Source organism: Hypomesus nipponensis, chromosome 23 (assembly GCF_054491055.1).
Source record: "Hypomesus nipponensis isolate SF chromosome 23, ASM5449105v1, whole genome shotgun sequence".
Taxonomy (NCBI): Eukaryota; Metazoa; Chordata; class Actinopteri; order Osmeriformes; family Osmeridae; genus Hypomesus; species Hypomesus nipponensis.
The window spans coordinates 15,343,072-15,370,823 of NC_140383.1; the positions used below are offsets into that span (position 1 = coordinate 15,343,072).

At 40.2% G+C, this 27,752-nt stretch overlaps 1 protein-coding gene across 5 annotated transcripts in view; it reads left to right on the plus strand.

Moving 5' to 3' along the window:
• Positions 1-27,752, plus strand: part of slc37a1 (solute carrier family 37 member 1) — a 125,884-nt gene that overhangs the window by 54,885 nt on the left and 43,247 nt on the right. For all 5 annotated transcript variants that reach the window (XR_014741553.1, XM_084688154.1, XM_084688155.1 and 2 more), the window contains 4 exons: positions 24,164-24,238; positions 25,784-25,912; positions 26,057-26,147; positions 26,364-26,426. Coding sequence is in view for 4 of the 5 variants with exons in the window: in XM_084688154.1 (XP_084544280.1) it covers positions 24,164-24,238; positions 25,784-25,912; positions 26,057-26,147; positions 26,364-26,426 (358 nt within the window). In the remaining variant the exon portion in view is untranslated. The remainder of the gene's footprint in view (positions 1-24,163; positions 24,239-25,783; positions 25,913-26,056; positions 26,148-26,363; positions 26,427-27,752) is intronic.

Below are 27,752 nucleotides of genomic sequence, written 5' to 3' on the forward strand. Positions count from 1 at the left end.
GCTCAGGTAAATCAGCGATTTGCTGATGCTCCCTTTTGTGCTCGTTCATTGTTCGTATCCGCGAGCACGTTTCCAGGCAACTTTTCTTGATGTAAGCAAATAAATGGGCTGCGAGTGTACCCATTTCGGATTGGTTTCAATCTTAGTAAAAATCAGGAAAAAAACTACTAGCTTTTTCATAGAATTATGAGCCAGGTTCGAGAATCGAACAAAAAAAAAAAAACATTATTGGGGGAGATAGTTTTAGATATGTTGACTGGAGTTAATAGAATAAAAACGACCGGACGAGTCGGGTAGAAAATCGGAAATGCAATACCACCTACATCCACCGGGGCTGTTGCCTCAAGCCGAGAGTCGAGGGGTGGGGGCTTGGTTCACACTGCACCGTTTTTTACCGCTCTGCACCGCTGGCCTTCCCACAGTGCACCATGCTTGGGGGCATGTCAGACAGATTAATTCAGAGCTGTAGTTTTCTCTTAAATCACTGTTGTAGTTCGTATAATGTCATGGCAAATGTGCAGTCAAAATACAACTTTTACACACAGTAAGCAAAAATGCGATACGCTTTCTTGATCTGACATGATCTTATCTACAAAAAAGATACATCAGACATAAACGTTGACATGTGTACACTTTTATTATATTACTCGAAATCTCTGCAAATCAATCGCTAGATTATCACTTGCCACTACACATTCACTGCATGGATAGCGAGTGACTGCCAGCCAGCATTTCAACTTTGGATGTCAATCGTGTGCCTGGTGAGCTAGCACAGAAGAAAGTTACCAACAAAACTGAATTAAAGTACAAAATGCACACCATTGACGCCGACAACCTCAGCAACCCTGCGCCAGACATGATTTTTGTTTTGTTTAAGTCTTTGTAATCGAACATGGACATATCATACAATACTGGGTATGAAGACACATACGATGAGTTGCTCTTCCATCTTGAAATTGTTAAACCTAGAAATGTTTACATTACCAACAGTTGCTACGTTACAAGAAACAAGAAACCAACCGATTGGCCAACGCCAGCGTTTTCACGCTCCTCATTTACATAAAGTTGAGAAAATCCAACTTTCGACGCCCCGCTCGCCTTCCCACAATGCCCTACGCGAGCGTCAACGCCAGGTTTAATTGAAAATGAATTGAAAGACGACGCCCCGCTCTGCCCGACCCGCTGCAGTGTGAACGCACCGTTACAGTAGCTTGTTTCAAAGGGGGTTCCTTGTTTCAAAGGGTGTTCTTAATGAATTTTGCAATATGAGTAGGCTAAATGCTTGAAATATCACTAGAAGGGAAAACAGACCCACCTGCAACCGAAGCAAGCAAGCACACCCTACAATTTCCCCAGAAATTGTACCCTCTCTAGTTATTATTGTGAGAATGCTGTTAAGCATTCTCACTATTGTTTTCCTGTTTCTCTTTCTTATTATTGTTGGAATGCTGCTTCAGCATTCCAAGTATTGTTCTCTGAATCTTTATTCAACTTCTTCTTATTCTTCTATTTCTTCCGCGGCACCTTTCAGCGCCTTCAAATCTTCAGCTATTAAAACCGTTCAACTATCAAAAAATTCAGCAGTTTCAGGCTATGACTGCTATGACTTTTCAGCTTTGTACCTCTTATGCTTGAATTAATATAAATCAATATTCATAATATTTTTTACATGGGTTTCCAATGGAGTTTTCTTTCAAATCCTCTCAAACTTCTTAAAACTTCTTCAACTTCCAAATCCTTCTAAGTCCTCAATCTTTCAGCTAGAGCCACCTTTTAAACTTTAAAACGTTGACAAAACCATAAACTATTTTTAAAAAATTCAGCTTTCTGATATCTATTCAACTTTTTTCAATATCACTGATTACGTTTCATGACTTTTTCAAACCGTTTCTGAGATTTACATGGGTGTTTACGAGAAAGCCCAGAGTGCAGACTGAATCGCTTAGAGCGGAGGGAAGCTTCGGGTGTCGTTGAAAACATATTTCTAGTTTGCCAGCATTGCCACAATTTTCGCTCTTTATGCTTCGTCTTTGGATCAATAGATAGCTAATTTTGTGCTGGTTGTAGACAGTTGTCTGTGGAATCCAAAAGACTTACACATTTGTTCAGAGCCCCACGAAAGCGAGACAAAGTCCAACTCTCGCCCCATAGAGTCCAATGCAAATCTGGTGACAAATTCATCACAGAAAACAAAAAATAACAAGATTTATAAACTGCTGTTATAGTCGTATTTCTGAACGCACAGCCATATAAAGGACATCTCTGGTTTCGGCAGAGTCTTGGGTCTCGGAAAATATCTTTTATTTTTTGTATTGGACGTATAGTTTTGCATCTACGTTAACTTGTTTGAGGTGTGGATTTTTGCTAAATTTTTGCAAGTTTGGTGTGAATCCATCAAAGATTTGCCGAGATACAACCCAACTTCCTGTTGGCTGGATTAATGGAAAATTTTGACTGCCTGTACCGGGCAAACCGTTCTGAAAATCTAGAAATCGTGTGAAGCCCTTTGTGAGGCTTGGTCTGAAGATACTGTCTGCCAAATTTGGTGAAGATTGGACAACATGTGTAGGAGGAGTAAAGAAAAAACGTTTTTCAATGAATTCAAAATGGCGACGGATCAATTCGGCTATTATCACAAGTTATCATGTATCACATACGGGATGTCCCAACATATCATGAGACAAAGGAATCACTTAATAAAAGCAAACAAATGAACAGTTATTGGCCAAAACACATTTTTGCTTCCTGCGGCCACGCCCAGTGATCACACGACACCAAATTAATTGGACAGCCTCAGAAGAGGGTTCAGAGTCATCATAGTAAGTTTGGTGTTGATTTCTCAAAGATTAGCTGACATATGACCCAACTTCCTGTTTGGTTGCTTTGTTGGCGATTTTGATTGGCTGTACCGGACAAACGGTTTTGAAAATCCAATATCCTTTGATAACTTCTGTGAAGGTTGGTCTGATGATAATGTGTGCCAATTCTGGGGAAGATTTGAAAAAAATAGAAGTAGTTGAAGCGAAAAAACGTGTTTCCTTAAAATTCAAAATGGAAAATGTATATAACCGGAAATTTATGTCATAGGGTGTTTTGAATTCGTCTTGATCCAGGGAATCCAATGGTACCTCATTTTTGAAAATCGGTCATACGGTTCAAAAGTTACGTGTGTAAACACAAGTCCAACTTTGACCAGTTGGTGGCGCTAGAGTGCTCCAATGAGAGACATGAAACTTGGTGAATATAAAGACGGGACTGTGCTTAATAAGTATGCCAAATTTCACAACTTTTTACCATACGGTTCTAGGGGCTGCCATAGACTCCAATGACAGAAGAAGTGTAATAATAATAATAAATATAACTGCAAGCAGTAATGGCGGATTCCTCCGAACACTGCGAACCATTGAAAAATGTTTATTTTTGACAAATTGTAACTGTATAGAAAAATTTATGCTGCAGAATTACCAATGGCATACCAAATCTGAAATGCAATACCATCAAGATCCACAAGGGCCTTTATTTCAAGCCAGTAAGTGAAGGAAGGGGGCTTGGTGAGCTTATCCATTCCAGAAAGCCTTGTATCTTTATGCATTAAGGCGTGGCCTGTAGCGCCACCTATGGGTAATGGTGGGCCATTTGTGGTGTGGTAGTTACTCTTGGCCTATACTATTAATGTTTCAGGATTTTAAAAACTTTTTACCATTGCATATAAAATCGGAAATGCAATACCAACAGGATCCACATGGGCTTTGGGTAAAGTGTGGTAGTTACTCTTGGCCTGTACTGTCAATGTGTCAGGATTTGGAGACCTTTTTACTATTGCATACAAAGTAGGAAATGCAATGACACCAAGGTCCTCAAGGGCCTATGCTGATATTCAAGGAATGAGTGGGGGCTTGGTCAGCCCACACAGTCCTGATATGTTGCGTGTGTGTCTTGCCAAGCCCGCGCGTGTCAAGGGAAGAATGAGTGTGTGAGAATTTGGAGCATGCGCGGGGAGGAGCAGGGGACACATTTCATTGTAAATTTCCCTAGAAATTAGCCAAGCATGCATGTTTCAAAGATTCACCAAAAATCGACCTTTCATCTTAGTCAACTTTTTCTCAGATTTGTGTACTAAACATTCTCAAGAGTCTTCATATGAACTTGTTTGACTGGCATACGTGTAAAGCATGTTTATTCTTGACAAATTGTAACTGTATAGAAAAATCAATGCTGCAGAATTTCCAATGGGATACCAAATCTGAAATGCAATAACATCAAGATCCACAAGGGCCTTTATTTCAAGCCAAGAAGTGAAGTGCTTTAATCTTCACAAGAAGTGAAGTGCTTTGTGCTTTAGGGCATGGCCTGTAGCGACACCTATTGGTAATGGTGGGCCATTTGTGGTGTGGTAGTTACTCTTGGCCTATACTATCAATGTTTCAGGATGTTTTTAACTTTTTACCATTGCATACAAAATCGGAAAAGCAATACCAACAAGATCCACATGGGTTTTTTGTTAAAGTGTTTCTTTGCCTATACTATCTATGTTTCAGGATTTTGAGACCTTTTTACCATTGCATACAAAATCGGAAATGCAATACCATCAAGATCCACATGGGCCTTTTTTTCAAGCCAATAAGTGAAGGGAGGGGGCTTGGTGAGCCTATCCATTCCAGAAAGCCTTGTATCTTTGTGCTTTTGGGCATGGCCTGTAGTGCCACCTATGGTTAATGGTGGGCCATTTGTGGTGTGGTAGTTACTCTTGGTCTATACTATCAATGTTTCAGGATTTTTATAACTTTTTACCATTGCATACAAAATCGGAAATGCAATACCAACAAGATCCACATGGGCTTTTGTTAAAGTGTTTCTCGGCCTACACTATCAATGTTTCAGGATTTGAGACCTTTTTACCATTGCATACAAAATCGGAAATGCAATACCATCAAGAGCCACATGGGCTCTTTGCTAAATACCAAGGAATGAGTGGGGGCTTGGTCAGCCCACACTCTCCTGAAATGTTGCGTGTGCGTCTTGGCCGCGCGTGTGTCAAGGGAAGGCTGAGTGTGTGTGCGATTTTGGAGCACGCGCCGGGAGGAGCAGGGGAGACATTCATTGGAAATTTGCCTAGAAATTAGCCAAGCAAGCATGTTTCAAATATTCACCAAAAATCGACCTTTCATCTTACAGTCAACTTTTTCACAGATTTGTGTTATGAACATTCTCAAGAGTCTTCATATGAACTTGTGATTGAATCAGAGTATCAGTTTTTGACTGGCTGATGTGTAAAGCATTATTTTAGCGTTAGCGATAAGTTCAATTTGATTTATATCAATCATTTTTAGAGATATGAATTTGCCTTTGCACATGGTAACATGTTGTAGTGCCTTCCTCCGATCTACCAAGTTTAGTGTTGATATCTCAAAGATTTGCTGGGACATGACTTCACATCCTGTTTGGCGGCTTTTCTGATGAATTTGATTGGCTGTACCGGGCAGACGGTTATGAGGATCAAAATTCCTTTGATAACTTTTGTGAGGCTTGGTCTGAAGATCATCTCTGGTGATTTTGAAGAAGATATGACAAAAATTGTAGGAGGAGTAGGCTTTCAAAGGTTTTTGATAAAACCGGAAATGGCGGGAAATCTATATAACCGGAAATTAACGCCATGGTGTGTGTTGAACTCGGCTTGATCCAGGGAATCCAGTGGTACCTCATTTTTGAAAATGAGTCATACGGTTCAAAAGTTGCGTGTGTAAACACAAGTCCAACTTTGACCCATTGGTGGCGCTAGAGTGGTCTAATGGGAGACATGAAACTTGGTGTAGATATAGAAGAAACTGTCCTTAATGAGTGTGCCAAATTTCACAAAAAGTTGTCGATGGGGTCTAGGGGCTGCCATTGACTCCCATGGTACAAGAATTACAAATAATAAAACCACCAATAACAATAGGTTTCCTCCTTACGGAGGAATCCTAATAAGAAAAGGTAGAATCACTTATGTGGCTTCGCCGCTTCGCGGCTTGGCCACCAAATATAGCTGCAAGCAGCAATGGAGGGGCCAAGCAGTCCAGAGCAGGACAAGGCCTCCATAGCACATGCGCAACAATTAAGTCACAGCAACCTGTTGCACTCATGCAACACACCAAGTTTGGTTGAAATATCTGTTTGCGTTCAAGAGTACTGAGTGTTCAAATTTTATTTTTTTCTGGTATAACACCACAGGCCTCCTCTGCTACTCATGGGAACGAAGGAACCGAAGTTTGGTGATGATCAGACACATTTTTGCTGAGTTATGCTCTCACGTGTCTTTTGCAGCTTCGCTGCCGCCTTTGATCAGCTCTAACGAACAAACGGTTTTGAAAATGGAAAATCCATGCAACTCCTTTGTGAAGCTTGGTCTGAAGATCATATGTGCCAAATTTAGTCAACATTGGACACAATTTGGGGCGTGCAAAAGGTTTTTACACTTTTCCATGAAATCCAAAATGGCGGCCGCGTCAATTCGGTTATTATGAAATATTATCAATGGCCAGGCTTGATATCTCACAAGACATCAAGAGACAAAGAAATTACTTTATTAAGGTAAACACTTCCATAGTTATTAGCCAAAACACGTTTATGCTTCCGGCCACGCCCCCTTTTAGTCACATGACACCATTTTTGGAGGACCTCCTTAGAATAAAGTTCCGAGTAGGCCTAACAACTTTGGTGTCACTGCTTCAAAGAACTGCTGAGATATGGCTTCACTTCCTGTTTGGCGGCTTTTCTGCAGAATTTGATTGGCTGTACTGGACAAACGGTTTGGTAAATCAAATATCCTTCGATAACTTTTGTGAGGCTTGGTCTGAAGATCATCTGTGGCAATTTTGAAGAAGATTCGACAAGAATTGTAGGAGAAGTAGGCTTTCAAAGGTTTTTGATAAAACCGGAAATAGCGGAAAATCTGTATACCGGAAATTGACGCCATGGTGTGCATTGAACTCGGCGTGATCCAGGGAATCCAGTGGTACCTCATTTTTGAAAATGGGTCATACGGTTCAAGAGTTGCGTGTGTAAACACAACTCAAACGTTGACCCGTTGGTGGCGCTAGAGTGCCAAAGCATGGGACATGAAACTTTGTGAATTGGACCAGGGGACTGTCCCCAATGAGTGTGCCAAATTTCAAAACTTTCGACCAAGCGCTTATGGGGGCTGCCATAGACACCCATGGCGGAAGAATAATAATAATAAATATAACTGCAAGCAGTAATGGCGGATTCCTCCAAACACTGCAAACCATTGAACAATGTTTATTCTTGACAAATTGTAACTGTATAGAAGAATGTATGCTGCAGAATTACCAATGGCATACCAAATCTGAAATGCAATACCATCAAGATCCACAAGGGCCTTTATTTCAAGCCAGTAAGTGAAGGAAGGGGGCTTGGTGAGCTTATCCATTCCAGAAAGCCTTGTATCTTTATGCATTAAGGCGTGGCCTGTAGCGCCACCTATGGGTAATGGTGGGCCATTTGTGGTGTGGTAGTTACTCTTGGCCTATACTATTAATGTTTCAGGATTTTTAAAACTTTTTACCATTGCATATAAAATCGGAAATGCAATACCAACAGGATCCACATGGGCTTTGGGTAAAGTGTGGTAGTTACTCTTGGCCTGTACTGTCAATGTGTCAGGATTTGGAGACCTTTTTACTATTGCATACAAAGTAGGAAATGCAATGACACCAAGGTCCTCAAGGGCCTATGCTGATATTCAAGGAATGAGTGGGGGCTTGGTCAGCCCACACAGTCCTGATATGTTGCGTGTGTATCTTGCCAAGCCCGCGCGTGTCAAGGGAAGAATGAGTGTGTGAGAATTTGGAGCATGCGCGGGGAGGAGCAGGGGACACATTTCATTGTAAATTTGCCTAGAAATTAGCCGAGCATGCATGTTTCAAAGATTCACCAAAAATCGACCTTTCATCTTAGAGTCAACTTTTTCTCAGATTTGTGTACTAAACATTCTCAAGAGTCTTCATATGAACTTGTTTGACTGGCTTACATGTAAAGCATTGCGAACCATTGAAAAATGTATATTCTTGACAAATTGTAACTGTATAGAAAAATCAATGCTGCAGAATTTCCAATGGGATACCAAATCTGAAATGCAATAACATCAAGATCCACAAGGGCCTTTATTTCAAGCCAAGAAGTGAAGTGCTTTAATCTTCACAAGAAGTGAAGTGCTTTAATCTTCACAAGAAGTGAAGTGCTTTGTGCTTTAGGGCGTGGCCTGTAGCGACACCTATTGGTAATGGTGGGCCATTTGTGGTGTGGTAGTTACTCTTGGCCTATACTATCAATGTTTCAGGATGTTTTTAACTTTTTACCATTGCATACAAAATCGGAAATGCAATACCAACAAGATTCACATGGGCTTTTGTTAAAGTGTTGTTGTTAATGTTGGCCTTTACTATCAATGTTTCAGGATTTGGAGAACTTTTTACCATGGCAAACAAAATCTGAAATGCAATACCATCAAGATCCACAAGGCCTTTGCAAAAGACCAAGGAATGAGTGGGGGCTTGGTAAGCCCACACTCTCCTGAAATGTTGCGTGTGCGTCTTGCCAAGCCCGCGCGTGTGTCAAGGGAAGACCTATGGGTAATAGTGGGCCATTTGTGGTGTGGTAGTTACTCTTGGTCTATACTATCAATGTTTCAGGATTTTTATAACTTTTTACCATTGTATACAAAATCGGAAAAGCAATACCAACAAGATCCACATGGGCTTTTTGTTAAAGTGTTTCTTTGCCTATACTATCTATGTTTCAGGATTTTGAGACCTTTTTACCATTGCATACAAAATCGGAAATGCAATACCATCAAGATCCACATGGGACTTTTTTTCAAGCCAATAAGTGAAGGGAGGGGGCTTGGTGAGCCTATCCATTCCAGAAAGCCTTGTATCTTTGTGCTTTTGGGCGTGGCCTGTAGCGCCACCTATGGGTAATGGTGGGCCATTTGTGGTGTGGTAGTTACTCTTGGTCTATACTATCTATGTTTCAGGATTTTGAGACCTTTTTACCATTGCATACAAAATCGGAAATGCAATACCATCAAGATCCACATGGGCCTTTTTTCAAGCCAATACGTGAAGGGAGGGGGCTTGGTGAACCTATCCATTCCAGAAAGCCTTGTATCTTTGTGCTTTAGGGCGTGGCCTATAGCGCCACCTATGGGTAATGGTGGGCCATTTGAGGTGTGGTATTTACTCTTGGTCTATACTATCAATGTTTCAGGATTTGAGACCTTTTTACCATTGCATACAAAATCGGAAATGCAATACCATCAAGAGCCACATGGGCCTTTGCTAAAGACCAAGGAATGAGTGGGGGCTTGGTCAGCCCACACTCTCCTGAAATGTTGCGTGTGCGTCTTGGCCGCGCGTGTGTCAAGGGAAGGCTGAGTGTGTGTGAGATTTTGGAGCACGCGCGGGGAGGAGCAGGGGAGACATTCATTGGAAATTTGCCTAGAAATTAGCCAAGCAAGCATGTTTCAAATATTCACCAAAAATCGACCTTTCATCTTACAGTCAACTTTTTCACAGATTTGTGTTATGAACATTCTCAAGAGTCTTCATATGAACTTGTGATTGAATCAGAGTATCAGTTTTTGACTGGCTGATGTGCAAAGCATTATTTTAGCGTTAGCGATAAGTTCAATTTGATTTATATCAATCATTTTTAGAGATATGAATTTGCCTTTGCACATGGTAATATGTTGTAGTGTCTTCCTCCGATCTACCAAGTTTAGTGTTGATATCTCAAAGATTTGCTGAGACATGACTTCACATCCTGTTTGGCGGCTTTTCTGATGAATTTGATTGGCTGTACCAAACAGACGGTTATGAGGATCAAAATTCCTTTGATAACTTTTGTGAGGCTTGGTTTGAAGATCATCTCTGGTGATTTTGAAGAATATATGACAAAAATTGTAGGAGGAGTAGGCTTTCAAAGGTTTTTGATAAAACCGGAAATGGCGGGAAATCTATATAACCGGAAATTAACGCCATGGTGTGCGTTGAACTCGGCTTGATCCAGGGAATCCAATGGTACCTCATTTTTGAAAATGAGTCATACAGTTCAAAAGTTGCGTGTGTAAACACAAGTCCAACTTTGACCCATTGGTGGCGCTAGAGTGGTCTAATGGGAGACATGAAACTTGGTGTAGGTATAGAAGAAACTGTCCTTAATGAGTGTGCCAAATTACACAAAAAGTTGTCGATGGGGTCTAGGGGCTGCCATTGACTCCCATGGTACAAGAATTACAAATAATAAAACCACCAATAACAATAGGTTTCCTCCTTACGGAGGAATCCTAAATATAGCTGCAAGCAGCAATGGAGGGGCCAAGCAGTCCAGAGCAGGACATGGCCTCCATAGCACTTGCGCAACAATCAAGTCACAATAACCTGTTGCACTCATTGCAACACACCAAGTTTGGTTGAAATATCTTTTTGCGTTCCAAAGTACTGAGTTTTCAAACTGTTTTTTTCTGGTATAACACCACAGGCCTCCTCTGCTCCTCTTGGGAACGATGGAACCCAAGTTCGGTGACAATCGCTAAAATGGTTGCTGAGTTACGCTCTAACGTGTCTTTTGTGGCTTCGCCGCCGCCTTTGATCGGCTCTACCGAACAAACGGTTTCGAAAATGGAAAATCCATCAGACACCTTTGTGAAGCTTGGTCTGAAGATCATCTGTGCCAAATTTAGTAAACATTGGACAAAATTTGGGGCGTGTAAAAGGTTTTTACACTTTTCCATGAAATCCAAAATGGCGGCGGCGTCAATTCAGTTGTTATGAAATATTATCGATGGTCAAGCTTGATATCTCACAAGACATCAACAGACAAATAAATTACTTTATTAAGGTAAACACTTCAACAGTTATTAGCCAAAACACGTTTATGCTTCTGGCCACGCCCCCTTTTAGTCACATGACACCATTTTTGGAGGACATCCTTAGAATAAAGTTCTGAGTAGGCCAACCAACTTTGGTGTCACTGCCTCAAAGAACTGCTGAGATATGGCTTCACTTCCTGTTTGGCGGCTTTTCTGCAGAATTTGATTGGCTGTACCGGACAAACGGTTTTGAAAATTAAATATCCTTCGATAACTTTTGTGAAGCTTGGTCTGAAGATCATGTCTGGGAATTTTGAAGAAGATTTGACAATTTGTAGGAGGAGTAGGCTTTTAAAGGTTTTTGATAAAACCGGAAATAGCGGAAAATCTATATAACCGGAAATTGACGCCATGGTGTGCATTGCACTAGGCTTGATCCAGGGAATCCAATGGTACCTCCTTTTTGAAAATGGGACATACGGTTCAAAAGTTGCGTGTGTAAACACAACTCCAACTTTGACCCGTTGGTGGCGCTAGAGTGCCGAAGCATGGGACATGAAACTTTGTGAATTGGACCAGGGGACTGTCCCCAATGAGTGTGCCAAATTTCAAAACTTTCGACCAAGCGCTTATGGGGGCTGCCATAGACACCCATGGCGGAAGAATAATAATAATAATACTACCAATTACAATAGCTTCGCTGCTTGGCCCCTAATAATAAAACTAACAATAACAATAGGTGCCTCGCAGCTTCGCTGCTTGGCCCCTAAATATAGTTGCAAGCAGCAATGTGGTGGCCAAGCAGTCAAATGACCCATAAAACACTTAAGAAATCCTCAGAACAGAATTGGCACACATTATCATCAGACCAACCTTCACAGAAGTTATCAAAGGATATTCGATTTTCAAAACCGTTTGTCCGGTACAGCCAATCAAAATCGTCAACAAAGCAACCAAACAGGAAGTTGGGTCATATCTCAGCTAATCTTTGAGAAATCAACACCAAACTTAATATGATGACTCGGAACCCTCTTCTGAGGCTGTCCAATTAATTTGGTGTCATGTGATCACTGGGCGTGGCCGCCATTTTGAATTCATTGAAAAACGTTTTTTCTTTACTCCTCCTACACATGTTGTCCAATCTTCACCAAATTTGGCAGAGAGTATCTTCAGACCAAGCCTCACAAAGGGGTTCACATGATTTTCTGATTTTCAGAACGGTTTGCCCGGTACAGGCAGTCAAAATGTGCCATTAAGCCAGCCAGTTGGGTCGTATCTCAGCAAATCTTTGATGGATTCACACCAAACTTGCTGCATGCACTCGGAACCCTGTTCTGAGGATTTCTAAAGTGTTTTATGGGTCATTTGACTGCTTGGCCACCACATTGCTGCTTGCAGCTATATTTGGTGGCCAAGCCGCGAAGCGGCGAAGCCACATAAGTGATTCTACCTTTTCTTATTAGGATTCCTCCGTAAGGAGGAAACCTATTTAGGATTCCTCCGTAAGGAGGAAACCTATTGTTATTGTTAGTTTTATTAGGATTCCTCCGTAAGGAGAAAACCTATTGTTATTGGTGGTTTTATTATTTGTAATTCTTGTACCATGGGAGTCAATGGCAGCCCCTAGACCCCATCGACAACTTTTTGTGAAATTTGGCACACTCATTAAGGACAGTTTCTTCTATACCTACACCAAGTTTCATGTCTCCCATTAGACCACTCTAGCGCCACCAATGGGTCAAAGTTGGACTTGTGTTTACACACGCAACTTTTGAACCGTATGACTCATTTTCAAAAATAAGGTACCATTGGATTCCCTGGATCAAGCCGAGTTCAACGCACACCATGGCGTTATTTCCGGTTATATAGATTTCCCGCCATTTCCGGTTTTATCAAAAACCTTTGAAAGCCTACTCCTCCTACAATGTTTGTCATATCTTCTTCAAAATCACCAGAGATGATCTTCAGACCAAGCCTCACAAAAGTTATCAAAGGAATTCTGATCCTCATAACCGTCTGTCCGGTACAGCCAATCAAATTCATCAGAAAAGCCGCCAAACAGGATGTGAAGTCATGTCTCAGCAAATCTTTGAGATATCAACACTAAACTTGGTAGATCGGAGGAAGACACTACAACATGTTACCATGTGCAAAGGCAAATTCATATCTCTAAAAATGATTGATATAAAGCAAATTGAACTTATCGCTAACGCTAAAATAATGCTTTACACATCAGCCAGTCAAAAACTGATACTCTGATTCAATCACAAGTTCATATGAAGACTCTTGAGAATGTTCATAACACAAATCTGTGAAAAAGTTGACTGTAAGATGAAAGGTCGATTTTTGGTGAATATTTGAAACATGCTTGCTTGGCTAATTTCTAGGCAAATTTCCAATGAATGTCTCCCCTGCTCCTCCCCGCGCGTGCTCCAAAATCTCACACACACTCAGCCTTCCCTTGACACGCGCGGCCAAGATGCACACGAAACATTTCAGGAGAGTGTGGGCTGAACAAGCCCCCACTCATTCCTTGGTCTTTAGCAAAGGCCCATGTGGCTCTTGATGGTATTGCATTTCCGATTTTGTATGCAATGGTAAAAAGTTATAAAAATCCTGAAACATTGATAGTATAGACCAAGAGTAACTACCACACCACAAATGGCCCACCATTACCCATAGGTGGCGCTACAGGCCACGCCCAAAAGCACAAAGATACAAGGCTTTCTGGAATGGATAGGCTCACCAAGCCCCCTCCCTTCACTTATTGGCTTGAAAAAAAGGCCCATGTGGATCTTGATGGTATTGCATTTCCGATTTTGTATGCAATGGTAAAAAGGTCTCAAAATCCTGAAACATAGATAGTATAGGCAAAGAAACAGTTTAACAAAAAGCCCATGTGGATCTTGTTGGTATTGCTTTTCCGATTTTGTATACAATGGTAAAAAGTTATAAAAATCCTGAAACATTGATAGTATAGACCAAGAGTAACTACCACACCACAAATGGCCCACTATTACCCATAGGTCTTCCCTTGACACACGCGCGGGCTTGGCAAGACGCACACGCAACATTTCAGGAGAGTGTGGGCTTACCAAGCCCCCACTCATTCCTTGGTCTTTTGCAAAGGCCTTGTGGATCTTGATGGTATTGCATTTCAGATTTTGTTTGCCATGGTAAAAAGTTCTCCAAATCCTGAAACATTGATAGTAAAGGCCAACAGTAACAACAACACTTTAACAAAAGCCCATGTGGATCTTGTTGGTATATTTTTCCGATTTTGTATGCAATGGTAAAAAGTTAAAAACATCCTGAAACATTGATAGTATAGGCCAAGAGTAACTACCACACCACAAATGGCCCACCATTACCAATAGGTGTCGCTACAGGCCACGCCTTAAAGCACAAAGCACTTCACTTCTTGTGAAGATTAAAGCACTTCACTTCTTGGCTTGAAATAAAGGCCCTTGTGGATCTTGATGTTATTGCATTTCAGATTTGGTATCCCATTGGAAATTCTGCAGCATTGATTTTTCTATACAGTTACAATTTGTCAAGAATATACATTTTTCAATGGTTCGCAATGCTTTACATGTAAGCCAGTCAAACAAGTTCATATGAAGACTCTTGAGAATGTTTAGTACACAAATCTGAGAAAAAGTTGACTCTAAGATGAAAGGTCGATTTTTGGTGAATCTTTGAAACATGCATGCTCGGCTAATTTCTAGGCAAATTTACAATGAAATGTGTCCCCTGCTCCTCCCCGCGCATGCTCCAAATTCTCACACACTCATTCTTCCCTTGACACGCGCGGGCTTGGCAAGATACACACGCAACATATCAGGACTGTGTGGGCTGACCAAGCCCCCACTCATTCCTTGAATATCAGCATAGGCCCTTGAGGACCTTGGTGTCATTGCATTTCCTACTTTGTATGCAATAGTAAAAAGGTCTCCAAATCCTGACACATTGACAGTACAGGCCAAGAGTAACTACCACACTTTACCCAAAGCCCATGTGGATCCTGTTGGTATTGCATTTCCGATTTTATATGCAATGGTAAAAAGTTTTAAAAATCCTGAAACATTAATAGTATAGGCCAAGAGTAACTACCACACCACAAATGGCCCACCATTACCCATAGGTGCCGCTACAGGCCACGCCTTAATGCATAAAGATACAAGGCTTTCTGGAAAGGATAAGCTCACCAAGCCCCCTTCCTTCACTTACTGGCTTGAAATAAAGGCCCTTGTGGATCTTGATGGTATTGCATTTCAGATTTGGTAAACCATTGGTAATTCTGCAGCATACATTTTTCTATACAGTTACAATTTGTCAAGAATAAACATTTTTCAATGGTTCGCAGTGTTTGGAGGAATCCGCCATTACTGCTTGCAGTTATATTTCTTTTTTTTTTTATTCTAGTGCCATGGGAGTCAATGGCAGCCCCTAGACCCCTTCGACAACTTTTTGTAAAATTTGGCACACTCATTAAGGACAGTTCATTCTATACCTACACCAAGTTTCAGGTCTCCCATTAGACCACTCTAGCGCCACCAACGGGTCAAAGTTGGACTTGTGTTTACACATGCAACTTTTGAACCGTATGACCGATTTTCACAAATGATGTACCATTGGATTCCCTGGATCATGCCGAGTTCAACGCACCCTATGACGTCAATTTCCGGTTATATAGATTTTCCGCTATTTCCGGTTTTATCAAAAACCTTTGAAAGCCTACTCCTCCTACAATTTTTGTCAAAACTTCTTCAAAATGACCAGAGATGATATTCAGACCAAGCCTCATGAGAGTTATCGATTAGAATTGTGATCCTCACAACCTTTTGTCCGGTACAGCCAATCAAAATTAGCAGAAAAGCAGCCAAACAGGAAGTGAAGTCATATCTCAGCAAATCTTCAAGATATCAACACCAAACTTGGTATGATGACTCGGAACCCTCTTCTGAGGATATCTAGACAGTTTGGTGTCATGTGATCACTGGGCGTGGCCGCAGGAAGCAAAAATGTGTTTTGGCCAATAACTATTGATTTGTTTGCCTTTATTGAGTGATTCCTTTGTCTCATGATATCTTGGGACATCCCGTGTGTGACTCATAATAATTTGTGATAATAGCCGAATTTATGCGGCCGCCATTTTGAATTCAATGAAAAACGTTTTTTCTGTACTCCTCCTACACATGTTGTCAAATCTTCACCAAATTTAGCAGAGATTATCTTCAGACCAAGCCTCACAAAAGCTAACACATGGTTTTCTGATTTTCGAAACCGTTTTTCCGGTACAGGCAATCAAAATGTGCCGTTAAGCCAGCAAACAGGAAGTTGGGTTGTATCTCAGCAAATCTTTGATGGATTCACACCAAACTTGCTGCGTGTACTTGTTACCCTCTTCTGAGGATGTCTAAAATGTTTTCTGGGTTATTTGACTGCTTGGCCACCTCATTGCTGCTTGCAGCTATATTTGGAATTGGTCAGATTTGGTATCCCCTTGGTAAGTCAGCAGCATTGATTTTTCTATACAGTAGCAATTTGTCAAGAATAAAAAAAAATCAATGGTTCACAATGTTTGGAGGAATCCGCCATTACTGCTTGCAGTTATTGGTGGCCAAGCCGCGAAGTGGCGAAGCCACATAAGTGATTCTACCTTTTCTTCTTATTATTATTATTACACTTCTTCTGTCATTGGAGTCTATGGCAGCCCCTAGAACCGTATGGTAAAAAGTTGTGAAATTTGGCACACTTATTAAGCACAGTCCCCTCTTTATATTCACCAAGTTTCATGTCTCTCATTGGAGCACTCTAGCGCCACCAACTGGTCAAAGTTGGACTTGTGTTTACACACGTAACTTTTGAACCGTATGACCGATTTTCAAAAATGAGGTACCATTGGATTCCCTGGATCAAGACGAGTTCAACACACCCTATGACGTCAATTTCCGGTTATATAGATTTTCCACCATTTTGAATTTTAAGGAAACACGTTTTTACGCATTAACTCCGTAACCAGCATCATATCAAACACAGAATGTGGATGCATTGACAGGGCAGCTCTGGTGGTGGTGGAGGGGGGGGTCATCATAAAGGAATTATGCGTAGCGCACCAAAATGGCTAGCGGCGGCACTGACTACGTTTACATGTGTAATTAGTAATGTGATTACTCAAACACGTCTACATGATTCTTTTTATTAATCCTTGTATGGTCCACGGACAAAACGTGCACCATCATCCTTCTGCAACAAAGTGTCGCCGTGTCTTCCTGTATCAGCCCTACTACTGCTGTATGTGTCATTCCATCAAAACATTGAATCCCACTAAGAAAGACGAGTAAACGCACTCAATGATAGGCTACATCTGCTACTGATATTACTATCCCAACTATAATTTCATTTCAGCTGTTAAAACTATAATATTCTCGTTACAATGATAGCCAACTTCTTCTTCTGTTTAACAGTTCAACTTTCAGCCTCTCCCGCATTGTGTAGGCAATTTAAGCTCTTATAGCTTTGTTGATGCAGTTCAGCTTCCATACTGCCTCTTGAAATTAAACTTTTTCTTTGATTGCTTCACAACGTTCAAACGTATTCTCCCGCATAGTTTTTAAGCACTGAGCTTCGTTAGATGATGCAGTTCAGCTTCCACACTCCATCTTTTGTGTAAGTCATACATTCGTTAAAATAATTTCAGCTTCAGGGTATTTTCTCATTTCTGTATTTTCAGCCATAAAAAAAAAAAAAAACAGATTTCAGCATTCCAACGCATTTTCAGCAGGAAATGCATGTTCTAGTTATTCCATATTCTTAGTTCTTCCGCCGTTTTTTGGCCTTTAACTAGTCCTGCATACTTTTCCTACAATTTTGGTATCAAAATGTTCAGCTCCTTCAGGAGATGATGGCTATGACTTTTGGTATTTCTCACTTTTATACTTTTTAGACAATTAAGGTTTTTGTGCAAATTATTCTCCCATTAAAAGTAATGGTAAATCATTTCAAATCATTAAAAAGCTTCCTCCTCTTTCAAACAGCATACTTTCAGCTAGAGACACCATTCAAACTTTAAAATGTTCACAAGACATTCAGCTATTCCCAAATGATTCAGCTTTTTCAAATATTCAGCCAATTTTCAATCGTGACAGGTTTAAATACATGAAACATTTAGCTCCTTCTTGGTTGAGCAGCCAGCTGAGTGGCACACTGCTGGCTGCTCTTTTTCTGATATTCAACTAAATTGTCAAACAAATTCCTCTGACGTTCATATAGTTTAACTTACAGAAACAAGTTATACCTTAAAATGTAGGAAAACTTGTCCTCTTTCAGCCAATGTAACTACTAAAGAGCTAACATTTACAGATTTTCAGCTTTGAGCCTTGAAGCGAGAGCAGCCTTTCAAATTCTCTCACTAACTTCAATGGAGAGGTGGGTAAAATTTCGAAAATATACGTGTTTTTAAACTGCCGGTAGAGTCGTATTTCTGCACAAACATATAAAGGACATGTCTGGTTTCGGGAGAGTCTTGGGTCTCGGAAAATATCCTCATTTTTTGGATTGGACGTATAGTTTTCCGTCTAGGTTAACTTGTTTGAGGTGTGGAATCCAGCTAAATTCGTGATTCTCTGCCCAGCTCGTTAGCGAGCACAGCTGCTCCATTGCCGTGGCAACCAAACAAACACACACCAGGAAACCAAAAGGAACACGTTTTCAAGACTGCAGGTAGAGTCTATTTCTGACTGTACAGACATATAAAGAATATCTCTGGTTTCGGCAGAGTCTTGGGTCTCGGAAAATATCCTAATTTTTGGATTGGACGTACAGTTTTGCGTCTAGGTTAACTTGTTTGAGGTGTGGATTCTAGCTAAATGTGTCATTCTCTGCCCAGCTTGTTAGCGATTACAGCTGCTCCATTGCAGTGGCAACCAAACAGACACGCACCATGAAAGCAGAATTGGGTAACGTTTTGGAAACTGCAAAAAGAGTTGTATTTCTGACCGCACAGACACATAAAGGATATCAATGGTTTCGGCAGTCTTGGGTCTCGGAAAATATCCGTTTTTTTGGGGATTGGACATGTAGTTTTGCGTCTAGTTTAACTTGTTTGAGGTATGGATGCTAGGCAATTTCTGTTATTCTCGACGAACCAATAAAGTTCATCATTCATCAAACCCGATTACTAGCAATTGTCGGTTCATGCCAATAATACAATTACTCCGTTTACATGTGTAATTAGTTATGCGATTACTCAATAAACACGTCTACATGATTCTTTTTTATTAATTGTTGTATGCTTCACGAACAACTTGCACCATCATACTTCTGCAACAAAGTGTCGCCATGTCTTCTTGTATCGGCCCTACTGCTGTATGTTTGAATCCTACTAAGAAAGCCGAGTAAATGCACTCAATGGTAGGCTACATCTGCTACTGCTATTACTATCTCAACTATATTTTCAGCTGTTAAAACGATAATATTCTTGTTATGACTAGCTAGCCTACTTCTTCTCTGTTTAACAGTTCAGCTTTCAGCTTCTCCCTCATTGTAGGCCATTTTAGCTCTTAGCTTTGTTAGATCATGCAGTTCAGCTTCCACACTGCCTCTTTTGTGTGACTCACACATTTTTGAAATTCATTTCAGCTTTCAGCTTGCTGGTATTTTCTCATTTGTGTATTTTCAGCAATAAAAAAAAAAAAATATATATATAAAAAAACAAACGTTCAGCTCCTTCAGGAGATGTGTGCTGTGTTTTGGTATTTCTCCCCTTTATACTTAAAAAAATGTTAAGGTTTTTGTGCAAATTATTCTACCTTTAAAAGTAATGGTAAATCCTTTCAAATCATTAAAAAAGCTTCCTCTTTCAAACTTAACTACTTCAGCATACTTTCAGATAAAGACACCATTCAACCTTTAAAATGTTCACAAGACATTCAGCTTATAACTTTCAACTACATTTTCACTATTTTCATCTTTTTTAGCATGGTCAGCTATCCCCATTCAGGTTTTCAGCATTCTCACTGCTGTTTAGCAGGAATAGCCTTTTCTAGTTATTATTAATGTTTATTTCCGCGCCCCTAAGGCTCAGTCAATAATTGGACTCCATAGACAGTCAATGTCAAAAGGTTCATCTTGGTCACGTTTGGGCTGGTTCTATTGGGATTTATGTTTGGTTGCACTGTTTAGGTTTTAATTAAGTTTTTGTGGCAAAAGTGAAGCTAACGGTGGCTAACTTGCTAGCCACAGTCACTGACGCTACTAACGTCACTAATGTCACGAAATATTGCGTATAGCAGCTTGTTAGCTTGTTTCTGGGAGATAGCTAGGCTAACTGTTTTACTGCAAGGGAGCTGCAGAAACGCCACAAGCAAATAGGCCAGGGTGATAACTAATTACTAATTTTACTTTGTGATATGAAACACAATTGTGAAGTGTAATGTACAATATAAGCTGATATAAGGAAGTAGTTACTTACTTTCGGAAACAGTAGTCTACTATTTCACTGAAGCATTAGCATCATGACATTAGCCTCTGTTGCCCAGGCAACACATACTACAGCGGCCTATGATGCATCTGTTTTCAATCGTTAAAATAAACATTCGTCACAAATACATTTTCAAATTGAAAATGAAATGATCATTACCTGTGGTTTCAAACCAGTGTAACTCACTGCAACGCTGTACTGTAGCATAGTCTAGTAGCTAAAAAATCTCCACAGCTGTTTACAGTAGCCCACGTAGGAAGTCAAACGGCGGCACATGTTCGGCACTACCTTTACTCAAATCAAAAGTCTTTCAATAGGTGAAACTATCTGACTAGTGACTACTAACCTGAACTCCATTGCCACAGCCTAAACTTCAATTGGTTCATGAACATAATTAATTTCAGCCTAGACCGTACAACGGAAGTAACTTTAAATCAAATTCAACCAACGCAATCGCTACCAAGACAGTCTAGTAGTAGTTGTAGCCTACAATTTACTGGGGCAGCTTCTCTACACAGCAGGGCTAAATCGCATTTTGCCTTGTTACTGACAATGATCTCTACCACTGGCATTTTTATGAATGAGTGATTTTCCCCTATATAAATGTCAAGCTTATTTACGTTTTTGGGGGCATATTTTCAGTTAGCAGATGGTACTATTTGAATCGCGATTCCATTTGAGATAGCTACTGCTGGTAACATCGTTGTTAAAATAAGCTTCAAAGGGGGTTCTTTATTAATTAATGCAATATGAGTAGGCTAAATGCATGAAAATATCACAAGAAGGGAAAAACTTACAGTGACGTTTAAGTCATAGAGATTAGGTCAATTTTTACACCGGTCTGCCAAATATATTCATTTTGATTCAACTGAGGTTGCTGATCACCATTCCCTCTTGCAGGGGAAATGAGAAGACAACTATTTCATTCTATTCTTCACTCTTACTTGCGTTCACACTGCAGACTTTTTTACCGCTCAGCACCGCCGGCCTTCCCACGGTGCACCACGCTCGGGGGCGTGCCAGACAGATTCATTCAGAGCTGTAGTTCTCTTAAATCACTGTTGTAGTTCTATAATGTCATGGCAAATGTGCAGACAAAATACAACTTTTACACACATTAAGCAAGAATCCGACACGCTTTCTAGATCTGACATGATCTTATCTTCAGCACACAATAGGTTATCTTTTTCCACACTTTTTTTAGGCCGAGTGAAAGATTAAATGCCACCCGCACTCTATGTAACGGGTCTTTTTCCGGCTGGAAAAAAAGATGTATCAGACATAAACGTTGACATGTGTAACCTTTTATTATATTACTCGAAATCTGTGCAAATCATTCGCTAGATTATGACTTGCCTCTACACATTCACTGTATGGATAGCGAGTGGCCGCCAGCCAGCATTTCAGCGTTGAATGTCAGTTGTGTGCCGGGTGAGCTAGCTAGACTATGCAGCTAGCACAGAAGAAAGTTACGTAATGTGAAGAAACTGAATTAAAGTACAAAATACAACAAACCAAGGACGCCGACAACCTCAGCAACCCTGCGCCAGGCATATTTCTTTTTGTTTACGTCTCTGTAATCTAACATAGACGTATCATACAATACTGGGTATGAAGACACATACGATGAGTTGCTCTTCCATCTTGAAAATTGTCAAACCTAGAAATGTTTACCATTACGAACAGTTGCTACGTTACAAGAAACAAGAAACCAACCCGATTGGCCATCGCTGGCGTTTTCACGCTCCTCATTTACATAAAGTTCAGAAAATCCAACTTTCGCTGCCCCGCTCGCCTTCCCACAATGCCCTACGCGGGCGTCAACGCCTGGTTTCATTGAAAATGAATGGGAAGCCGACGCCCCGCTCTGCCCGCCCCGCTGCAGTGTGAACGCACCGTTAGTATTTTGAGTTGTAAATGAGCAGAAAAAAATATGCTTTTAAATCTATGTAATCTTTATAAATAATAAGTAGGATATTCATTTTAATATAAAATATACAGAAATATCAGTTGTAAAATGTAATTTAAATACGGACCCCTGCAAGCAACCACACCCTACAATTTCCCCAGAAATTGTACCCTCTCTAGTTCCACATTGTGTTCTTAAGGATCCTTGTGGTTGAACTGAATTATTGGCGTCCTGCAATGCAGATGACGTGGTCTCTAATACGGGAGCGATGGCTTTCATCAAAAAATACAATTAAGTCAAAATATGATTTTCGAACTGATAAACTCAGTGTAAAGTTGTTACTTATTCATAGATATATATATTTTTTTAATTTATTCATACACACAACAGCACACAAACAGACGAATGAACAAACAGGATTTCGCTAATGGCACACAAGTAACTAACTTTCTGTAACGTTCTCTGTCTCTAACTTTCTCTAACTGTCAAATGCTCTCAAACTGTCTTAAACTCTCTCAAACTGTCTCAAACTCTCACAAATCTCTCAGCCAAGGTCTCACGCATTCAAAACCTTTGGCTTTGCTGCCTCATTTTATACCCCGACACGTCAGAGTCTTTTGGAAAGTAAGAGTCACATGTCACAAATGTCATGTCAGTAAGAGTCACATGTCACAAAACAAAACATGTCACAAAACATGTGACATGATCGGAAGTGTTTTTAAAACCCATCTCGAAACGTTGTTCCGATGCAGTGAGTGTTGAACGTGTCGGGACAGTATCGCCACCGTAGTACCGTGCGGACCATCACTAGTCCCTGGCCCTAGTAAGACTGTTCCTCAGCAAGTATTGTGCAGTGATGTACTAGCAGCATCATACATTTAAGCAATTCAAGACTTGCATGTACAGTAAGTATGTCACATTAAATAATGGATTTAAACTCAAGCTTGTGTGGTGCGTCGCTGTCTTCAATGCCACAGCCTAAACTTTATGTCAATTTGTTTGTAAAAACGGCCAACATGCCCAGGCTGCACTCTATCTGGCTCGCACTAGTTAGCTTGCCATAGGCATTTCTCATATGGACAGATGAGGTGAAATTGTGCTTCATTTTCGCTCATTTAATCAGTTCGACCTCATAAACCATTTCCATATAGTTGAAACGTAGGGCTATATCTACGAATGTGTGGACTCAAATATACACAAAGAAACATTTTTCATTTCTGGCGCATTCAAACAATCCCCTGAGTGAAGTTTGTCAAGTAACAGCAGCAGTGATTGACCTTATAGTGACAGGTTATCAACTTATGTGTTGACAACCCAGTAATTTGGAACAGATAAACATCTGAACACATGCAGGGCTATCAGTAGACACATTATACACTCTTATTATTTTAGAAGTGTAAATCAGCTGCAACAAATGTTAACTATTTAATATATGTAATCTTCATACATAATAAGTGTGCATGCTTATTTTAATGACCCAAATATGACTTGTACAATTTAATTACAAAAAAACACCCATCTGCAACCTACGCAAGCACACCCCACAATTTCCCCAGAAATTGTACCCTCTATAGTTTGCTATGTTATATGTTTGTTACTTGGATGAAACTTAATTTTGCAGATACCAGGTGATTTAGTATTTATACGGAGGGCTGTGTCACCTTTATCCCTGTTTCCTCTGGCCTATTCTGGCATTATTGAAGATTCTTCAGGTGGATCTTGTGAAGATGCAATCCCCCATTGCTGTGGTTGTACCTTGTTCCCTTCCTCCAGGAAACAATATTTTATTTGCATTAATGCTATTTTGACTTCTCCAACTGTACCTGTGGCAAATTTGCTGGTTGTGCATATCTATAGGCTGTAATGTGATGGTAACTTTAATATATTGATTCCCTTTCAGCATAAGCCAAAAAAGACCTGGAAAGGGATGAATGGACACAAGGAACTGTACAACTACAAGGGAGGCAAAGATCAGGTGTGTGTGTTTACATTGGTGCGTGTGCGTAGGATATTTAGGGATGGTGTACTGTATCTCTCATAAGGTGTACAGGGTGTGTACGGGGTGTGTGTAGTGTTGTCACAATACCAACATTTGTGACTTTGATACCAATACCAAGTTTAGTATCATGATACTCTATACTGAAACCATACATGAAACTGAAACTATACTGATTCGATGCTTGATACTAATATATCACAAACAAACAGTCCACAAGGGTTGATCACATTTTCAGATAACAGCCAAAATGACAATGATTCTACCAACAGGCCATTTCCACTTAAATGTGTCTCCAGCAACCCAACCTTTTTTTTGCCAGGGGCATTATCTAAACTATAGGCAGTGCTATGTTCGCTACATTTACAGTGGGAGTGTGTCTTTTTTAATTGTCCGTTCTGTTTGGGCTAGCTCGTAGCTCTACTATGCTACTTAGCTAGTGGCTGTTTTAAAAAGCACCAAAATGAGACCACCAAATAACTGTAGCTTAATATATTTGTCGTCTTGGAACATTTTCTAGTATGCTTGTTTGTCATGCTATTTACAAAGTAGGGTAGGCCTGACATTGTATTTCACCATCCTACCAGCTGGCTATCCAGCCATCTTATTCGCTTACCTGTCGGTTTTTGTACTCGGCGTGTAGGCCTTGGTGTCTTGGTGTGACACACTTGTTCCAGGAGTACAACGGTACTTAGGAATGATTGGGTGGACCTGATGTATCCTTCGGGATCACAATCACTCTTAATGAGAAACTTGTTGGTTTTGTTGGTTAGTTGTAACTGAACTAAAACTACTGTACTTGCTGTGTAATATATTTTTGCTGCTTGATTTTTTTCACAGGTATACCCTTGCACTTTTTTGAGGTTCATGTTGTTAAATTGTTTAATTGTAACTTGTTCAACTAAATGCTCCTTGGGGTTCTTCCTTTTGGGATTTATTTAGTTTTCACAGTGTATGCTTCATGTTTTGGCTACCCGCAATGTTTGGGGCAATCTCGTTGTTATGATCAGTGACCTATGCAAAAGCTGAAAGCTGTAAAGCTCTCTTTTGGAAGTCGCTTTGGATAAAAGCGTCTGCTAAATGCATAAATGTAAATGTAATCTGTAATGTGTCTGTCACTGAGGTGCTTGGCGAGGTTAGAAATGTTTCCTCACTTGTACAACATGGTTTTATATCACCTTTTACAAATACTATTAGAATTGGCTTTATTTCCCATGTAAGTTCACACAAACAAGGAATTGTGGCAAGAAGGTGCATACAATAAACATATAGGAATCTTAAATGTAAAAAGTAGAAAAGTCTAAATAATTCGAATTCTTTGTAATGTTCGTGGGTTTGTCAGCATCGGCTCTGTAGGTAAAGTAGTCCTACAGTAAACATTGGCAGCCCGTTTGACCTAAGTACCGAATATTGGGAAATTCTAATACCGAACCCTGATTAACAAAAAAGTATCAAAAAGTACCGACATTTCGGTATACCGTGCACTAGGTGTTTGTGTAACCATTCTCTGCTTCTTTGGTTCAGAGCTGGGACGCAGAACTGCTTCTCCCCCCAGACAATGGGAGTGTTTACGTTCCTGTTCAACAAGTGGTGGTGGTGAAGAGTGAGTCAGAGCCCTCTGCAATCAGTTTCATGGGAGCCCTACGCATACCGGTTAGTCACGTGCCCACACGCCTCCTACAAAACAATTGCTATAAATGTGTTAATTGCTCTTACTACTTAATGCTTCAATAGCCATTGGGTCATGTGGTGCAATTACTATTTGAAAAATGGATTAATTCTTCTTTGTCTCACCAGGGAGTGATAGAGTTCTCCCTCTGTTTGCTGTTTGCCAAACTAGTCAGCTACACCTTCCTTTTTTGGCTGCCTCTTTATATCACCAAAACGGGTATGGACAGTTTAGTTACTTATCACTAAGTAACTAACTGAGGCAAACTATCTACCATCAACCAAATATTTTATGTGACACAGTTAGATGCCTTCCATGTGCTTGCATTTGTTGACGGTATTGGAATGTCCTTATTGTGGTATGTGGTCACACTTGCTAAACCAGAGATTAGTCACTAAGTGTCCACAGAGTAAAACGAGTTAATCTGTCTGTCAGCTCACTTGGATGCCAAGAAGGCCGGGGATCTGTCCACACTGTTTGACGTGGGAGGAATTGTTGGTTTGTTTCCCTTCTTAATATTCCTTAAGCATTTACTGTACTTAACACTAGAAGTGCCAAGAGGCGTCATTTGGGCCCAGTGAAAAAAAAAAAAAAAAATGTGTATCTGCACTCCAAGACCCTGCTTTCTTCACTTTTCCTAGATATGTGTGTTTTATCATCATGTATTGAATTTTTTACCACACCGGAAAAGCACATTTAAGGCTATTTAACTCCTGTTTACTGTTAAATTGTTGCCAGGTGCGCGTTCTGCTTTTTCTTTCCTGCATTCATTTGGTTGCAATTCTCTTTCTGTTAGCAGATGTCGCAAGGGCTCCCGTATGCAAGTCTTCTGTTATTCAAACAAAGTTAATTCAAACGGTGATAACTAAACTCAGCCTGACAATCAGTACACACAGCCTTAGTGTTGTTAACCGAACCGTCTCGGAACCTTTTGAAGAAGAACTTCCCATCTAAAATCCCTCTCTCCATCAGCTACCGTCGGCAGTCGAAATCAAGTGAAGACAGGTGATTCCCAAGGTCAAAAAGAAACCTGCGTTAACGGCCCAAATTTTTTCTTGTTGCGTTAAAATGAGATTGCGTTAACGCGTTAACTTTGACAGCCCTAATAAATATACCTAATGTGTGTGTGTGTGTATATATATATATATATATATTAGTGCTGTCAAACGATAACAATATTTAATCGCATTAATGTCATAGTTTACTCGCAATTAATTGCAACTAATCGCACATTTTTATCTATTCTAAATGTCCCTTCTTTTTGTCCCATAATTTTCATTTTCATTTTAATGCTCTTATCAACATGGAAAAGTGGATCGGCTTGCTCATATATATATATATATATATATATATATATATATATATATATATATATATAATAATTCTTTATTTATTTCAGACCCAGGGGGATCCATATCAATACAAACAACATAAACAAATACACAAACACAGAGTAAAAAATACACAGCCTTTCACAATATTCAGTGCCAAGCATACAGACATGATCGCCAATGGTTCCACAGTCTGGAAGAAAATCTGACCGAACTGCATAGAGGGTTGGCCAAAACTGCAATTAGGTTATTTTCAGACTCAGATGCCCTACACATAAATCCATACATCAGGCCACGTAACACAGCAGAGCAGGTAGGGACCCCAACACTTACAAACATTTGGCTTGCACTGGAGCTTCTTGGAGCTCTCAGCAGTAGCCTCATGCTATCATTATAGGCCACTGTAAGCTTTCTAATGCTGCCTTGTTTATAACGACACCACAGGTGGGCAGTATACAGCGGCGTACAATACGCTCTAAAGAGTGAGATTTTC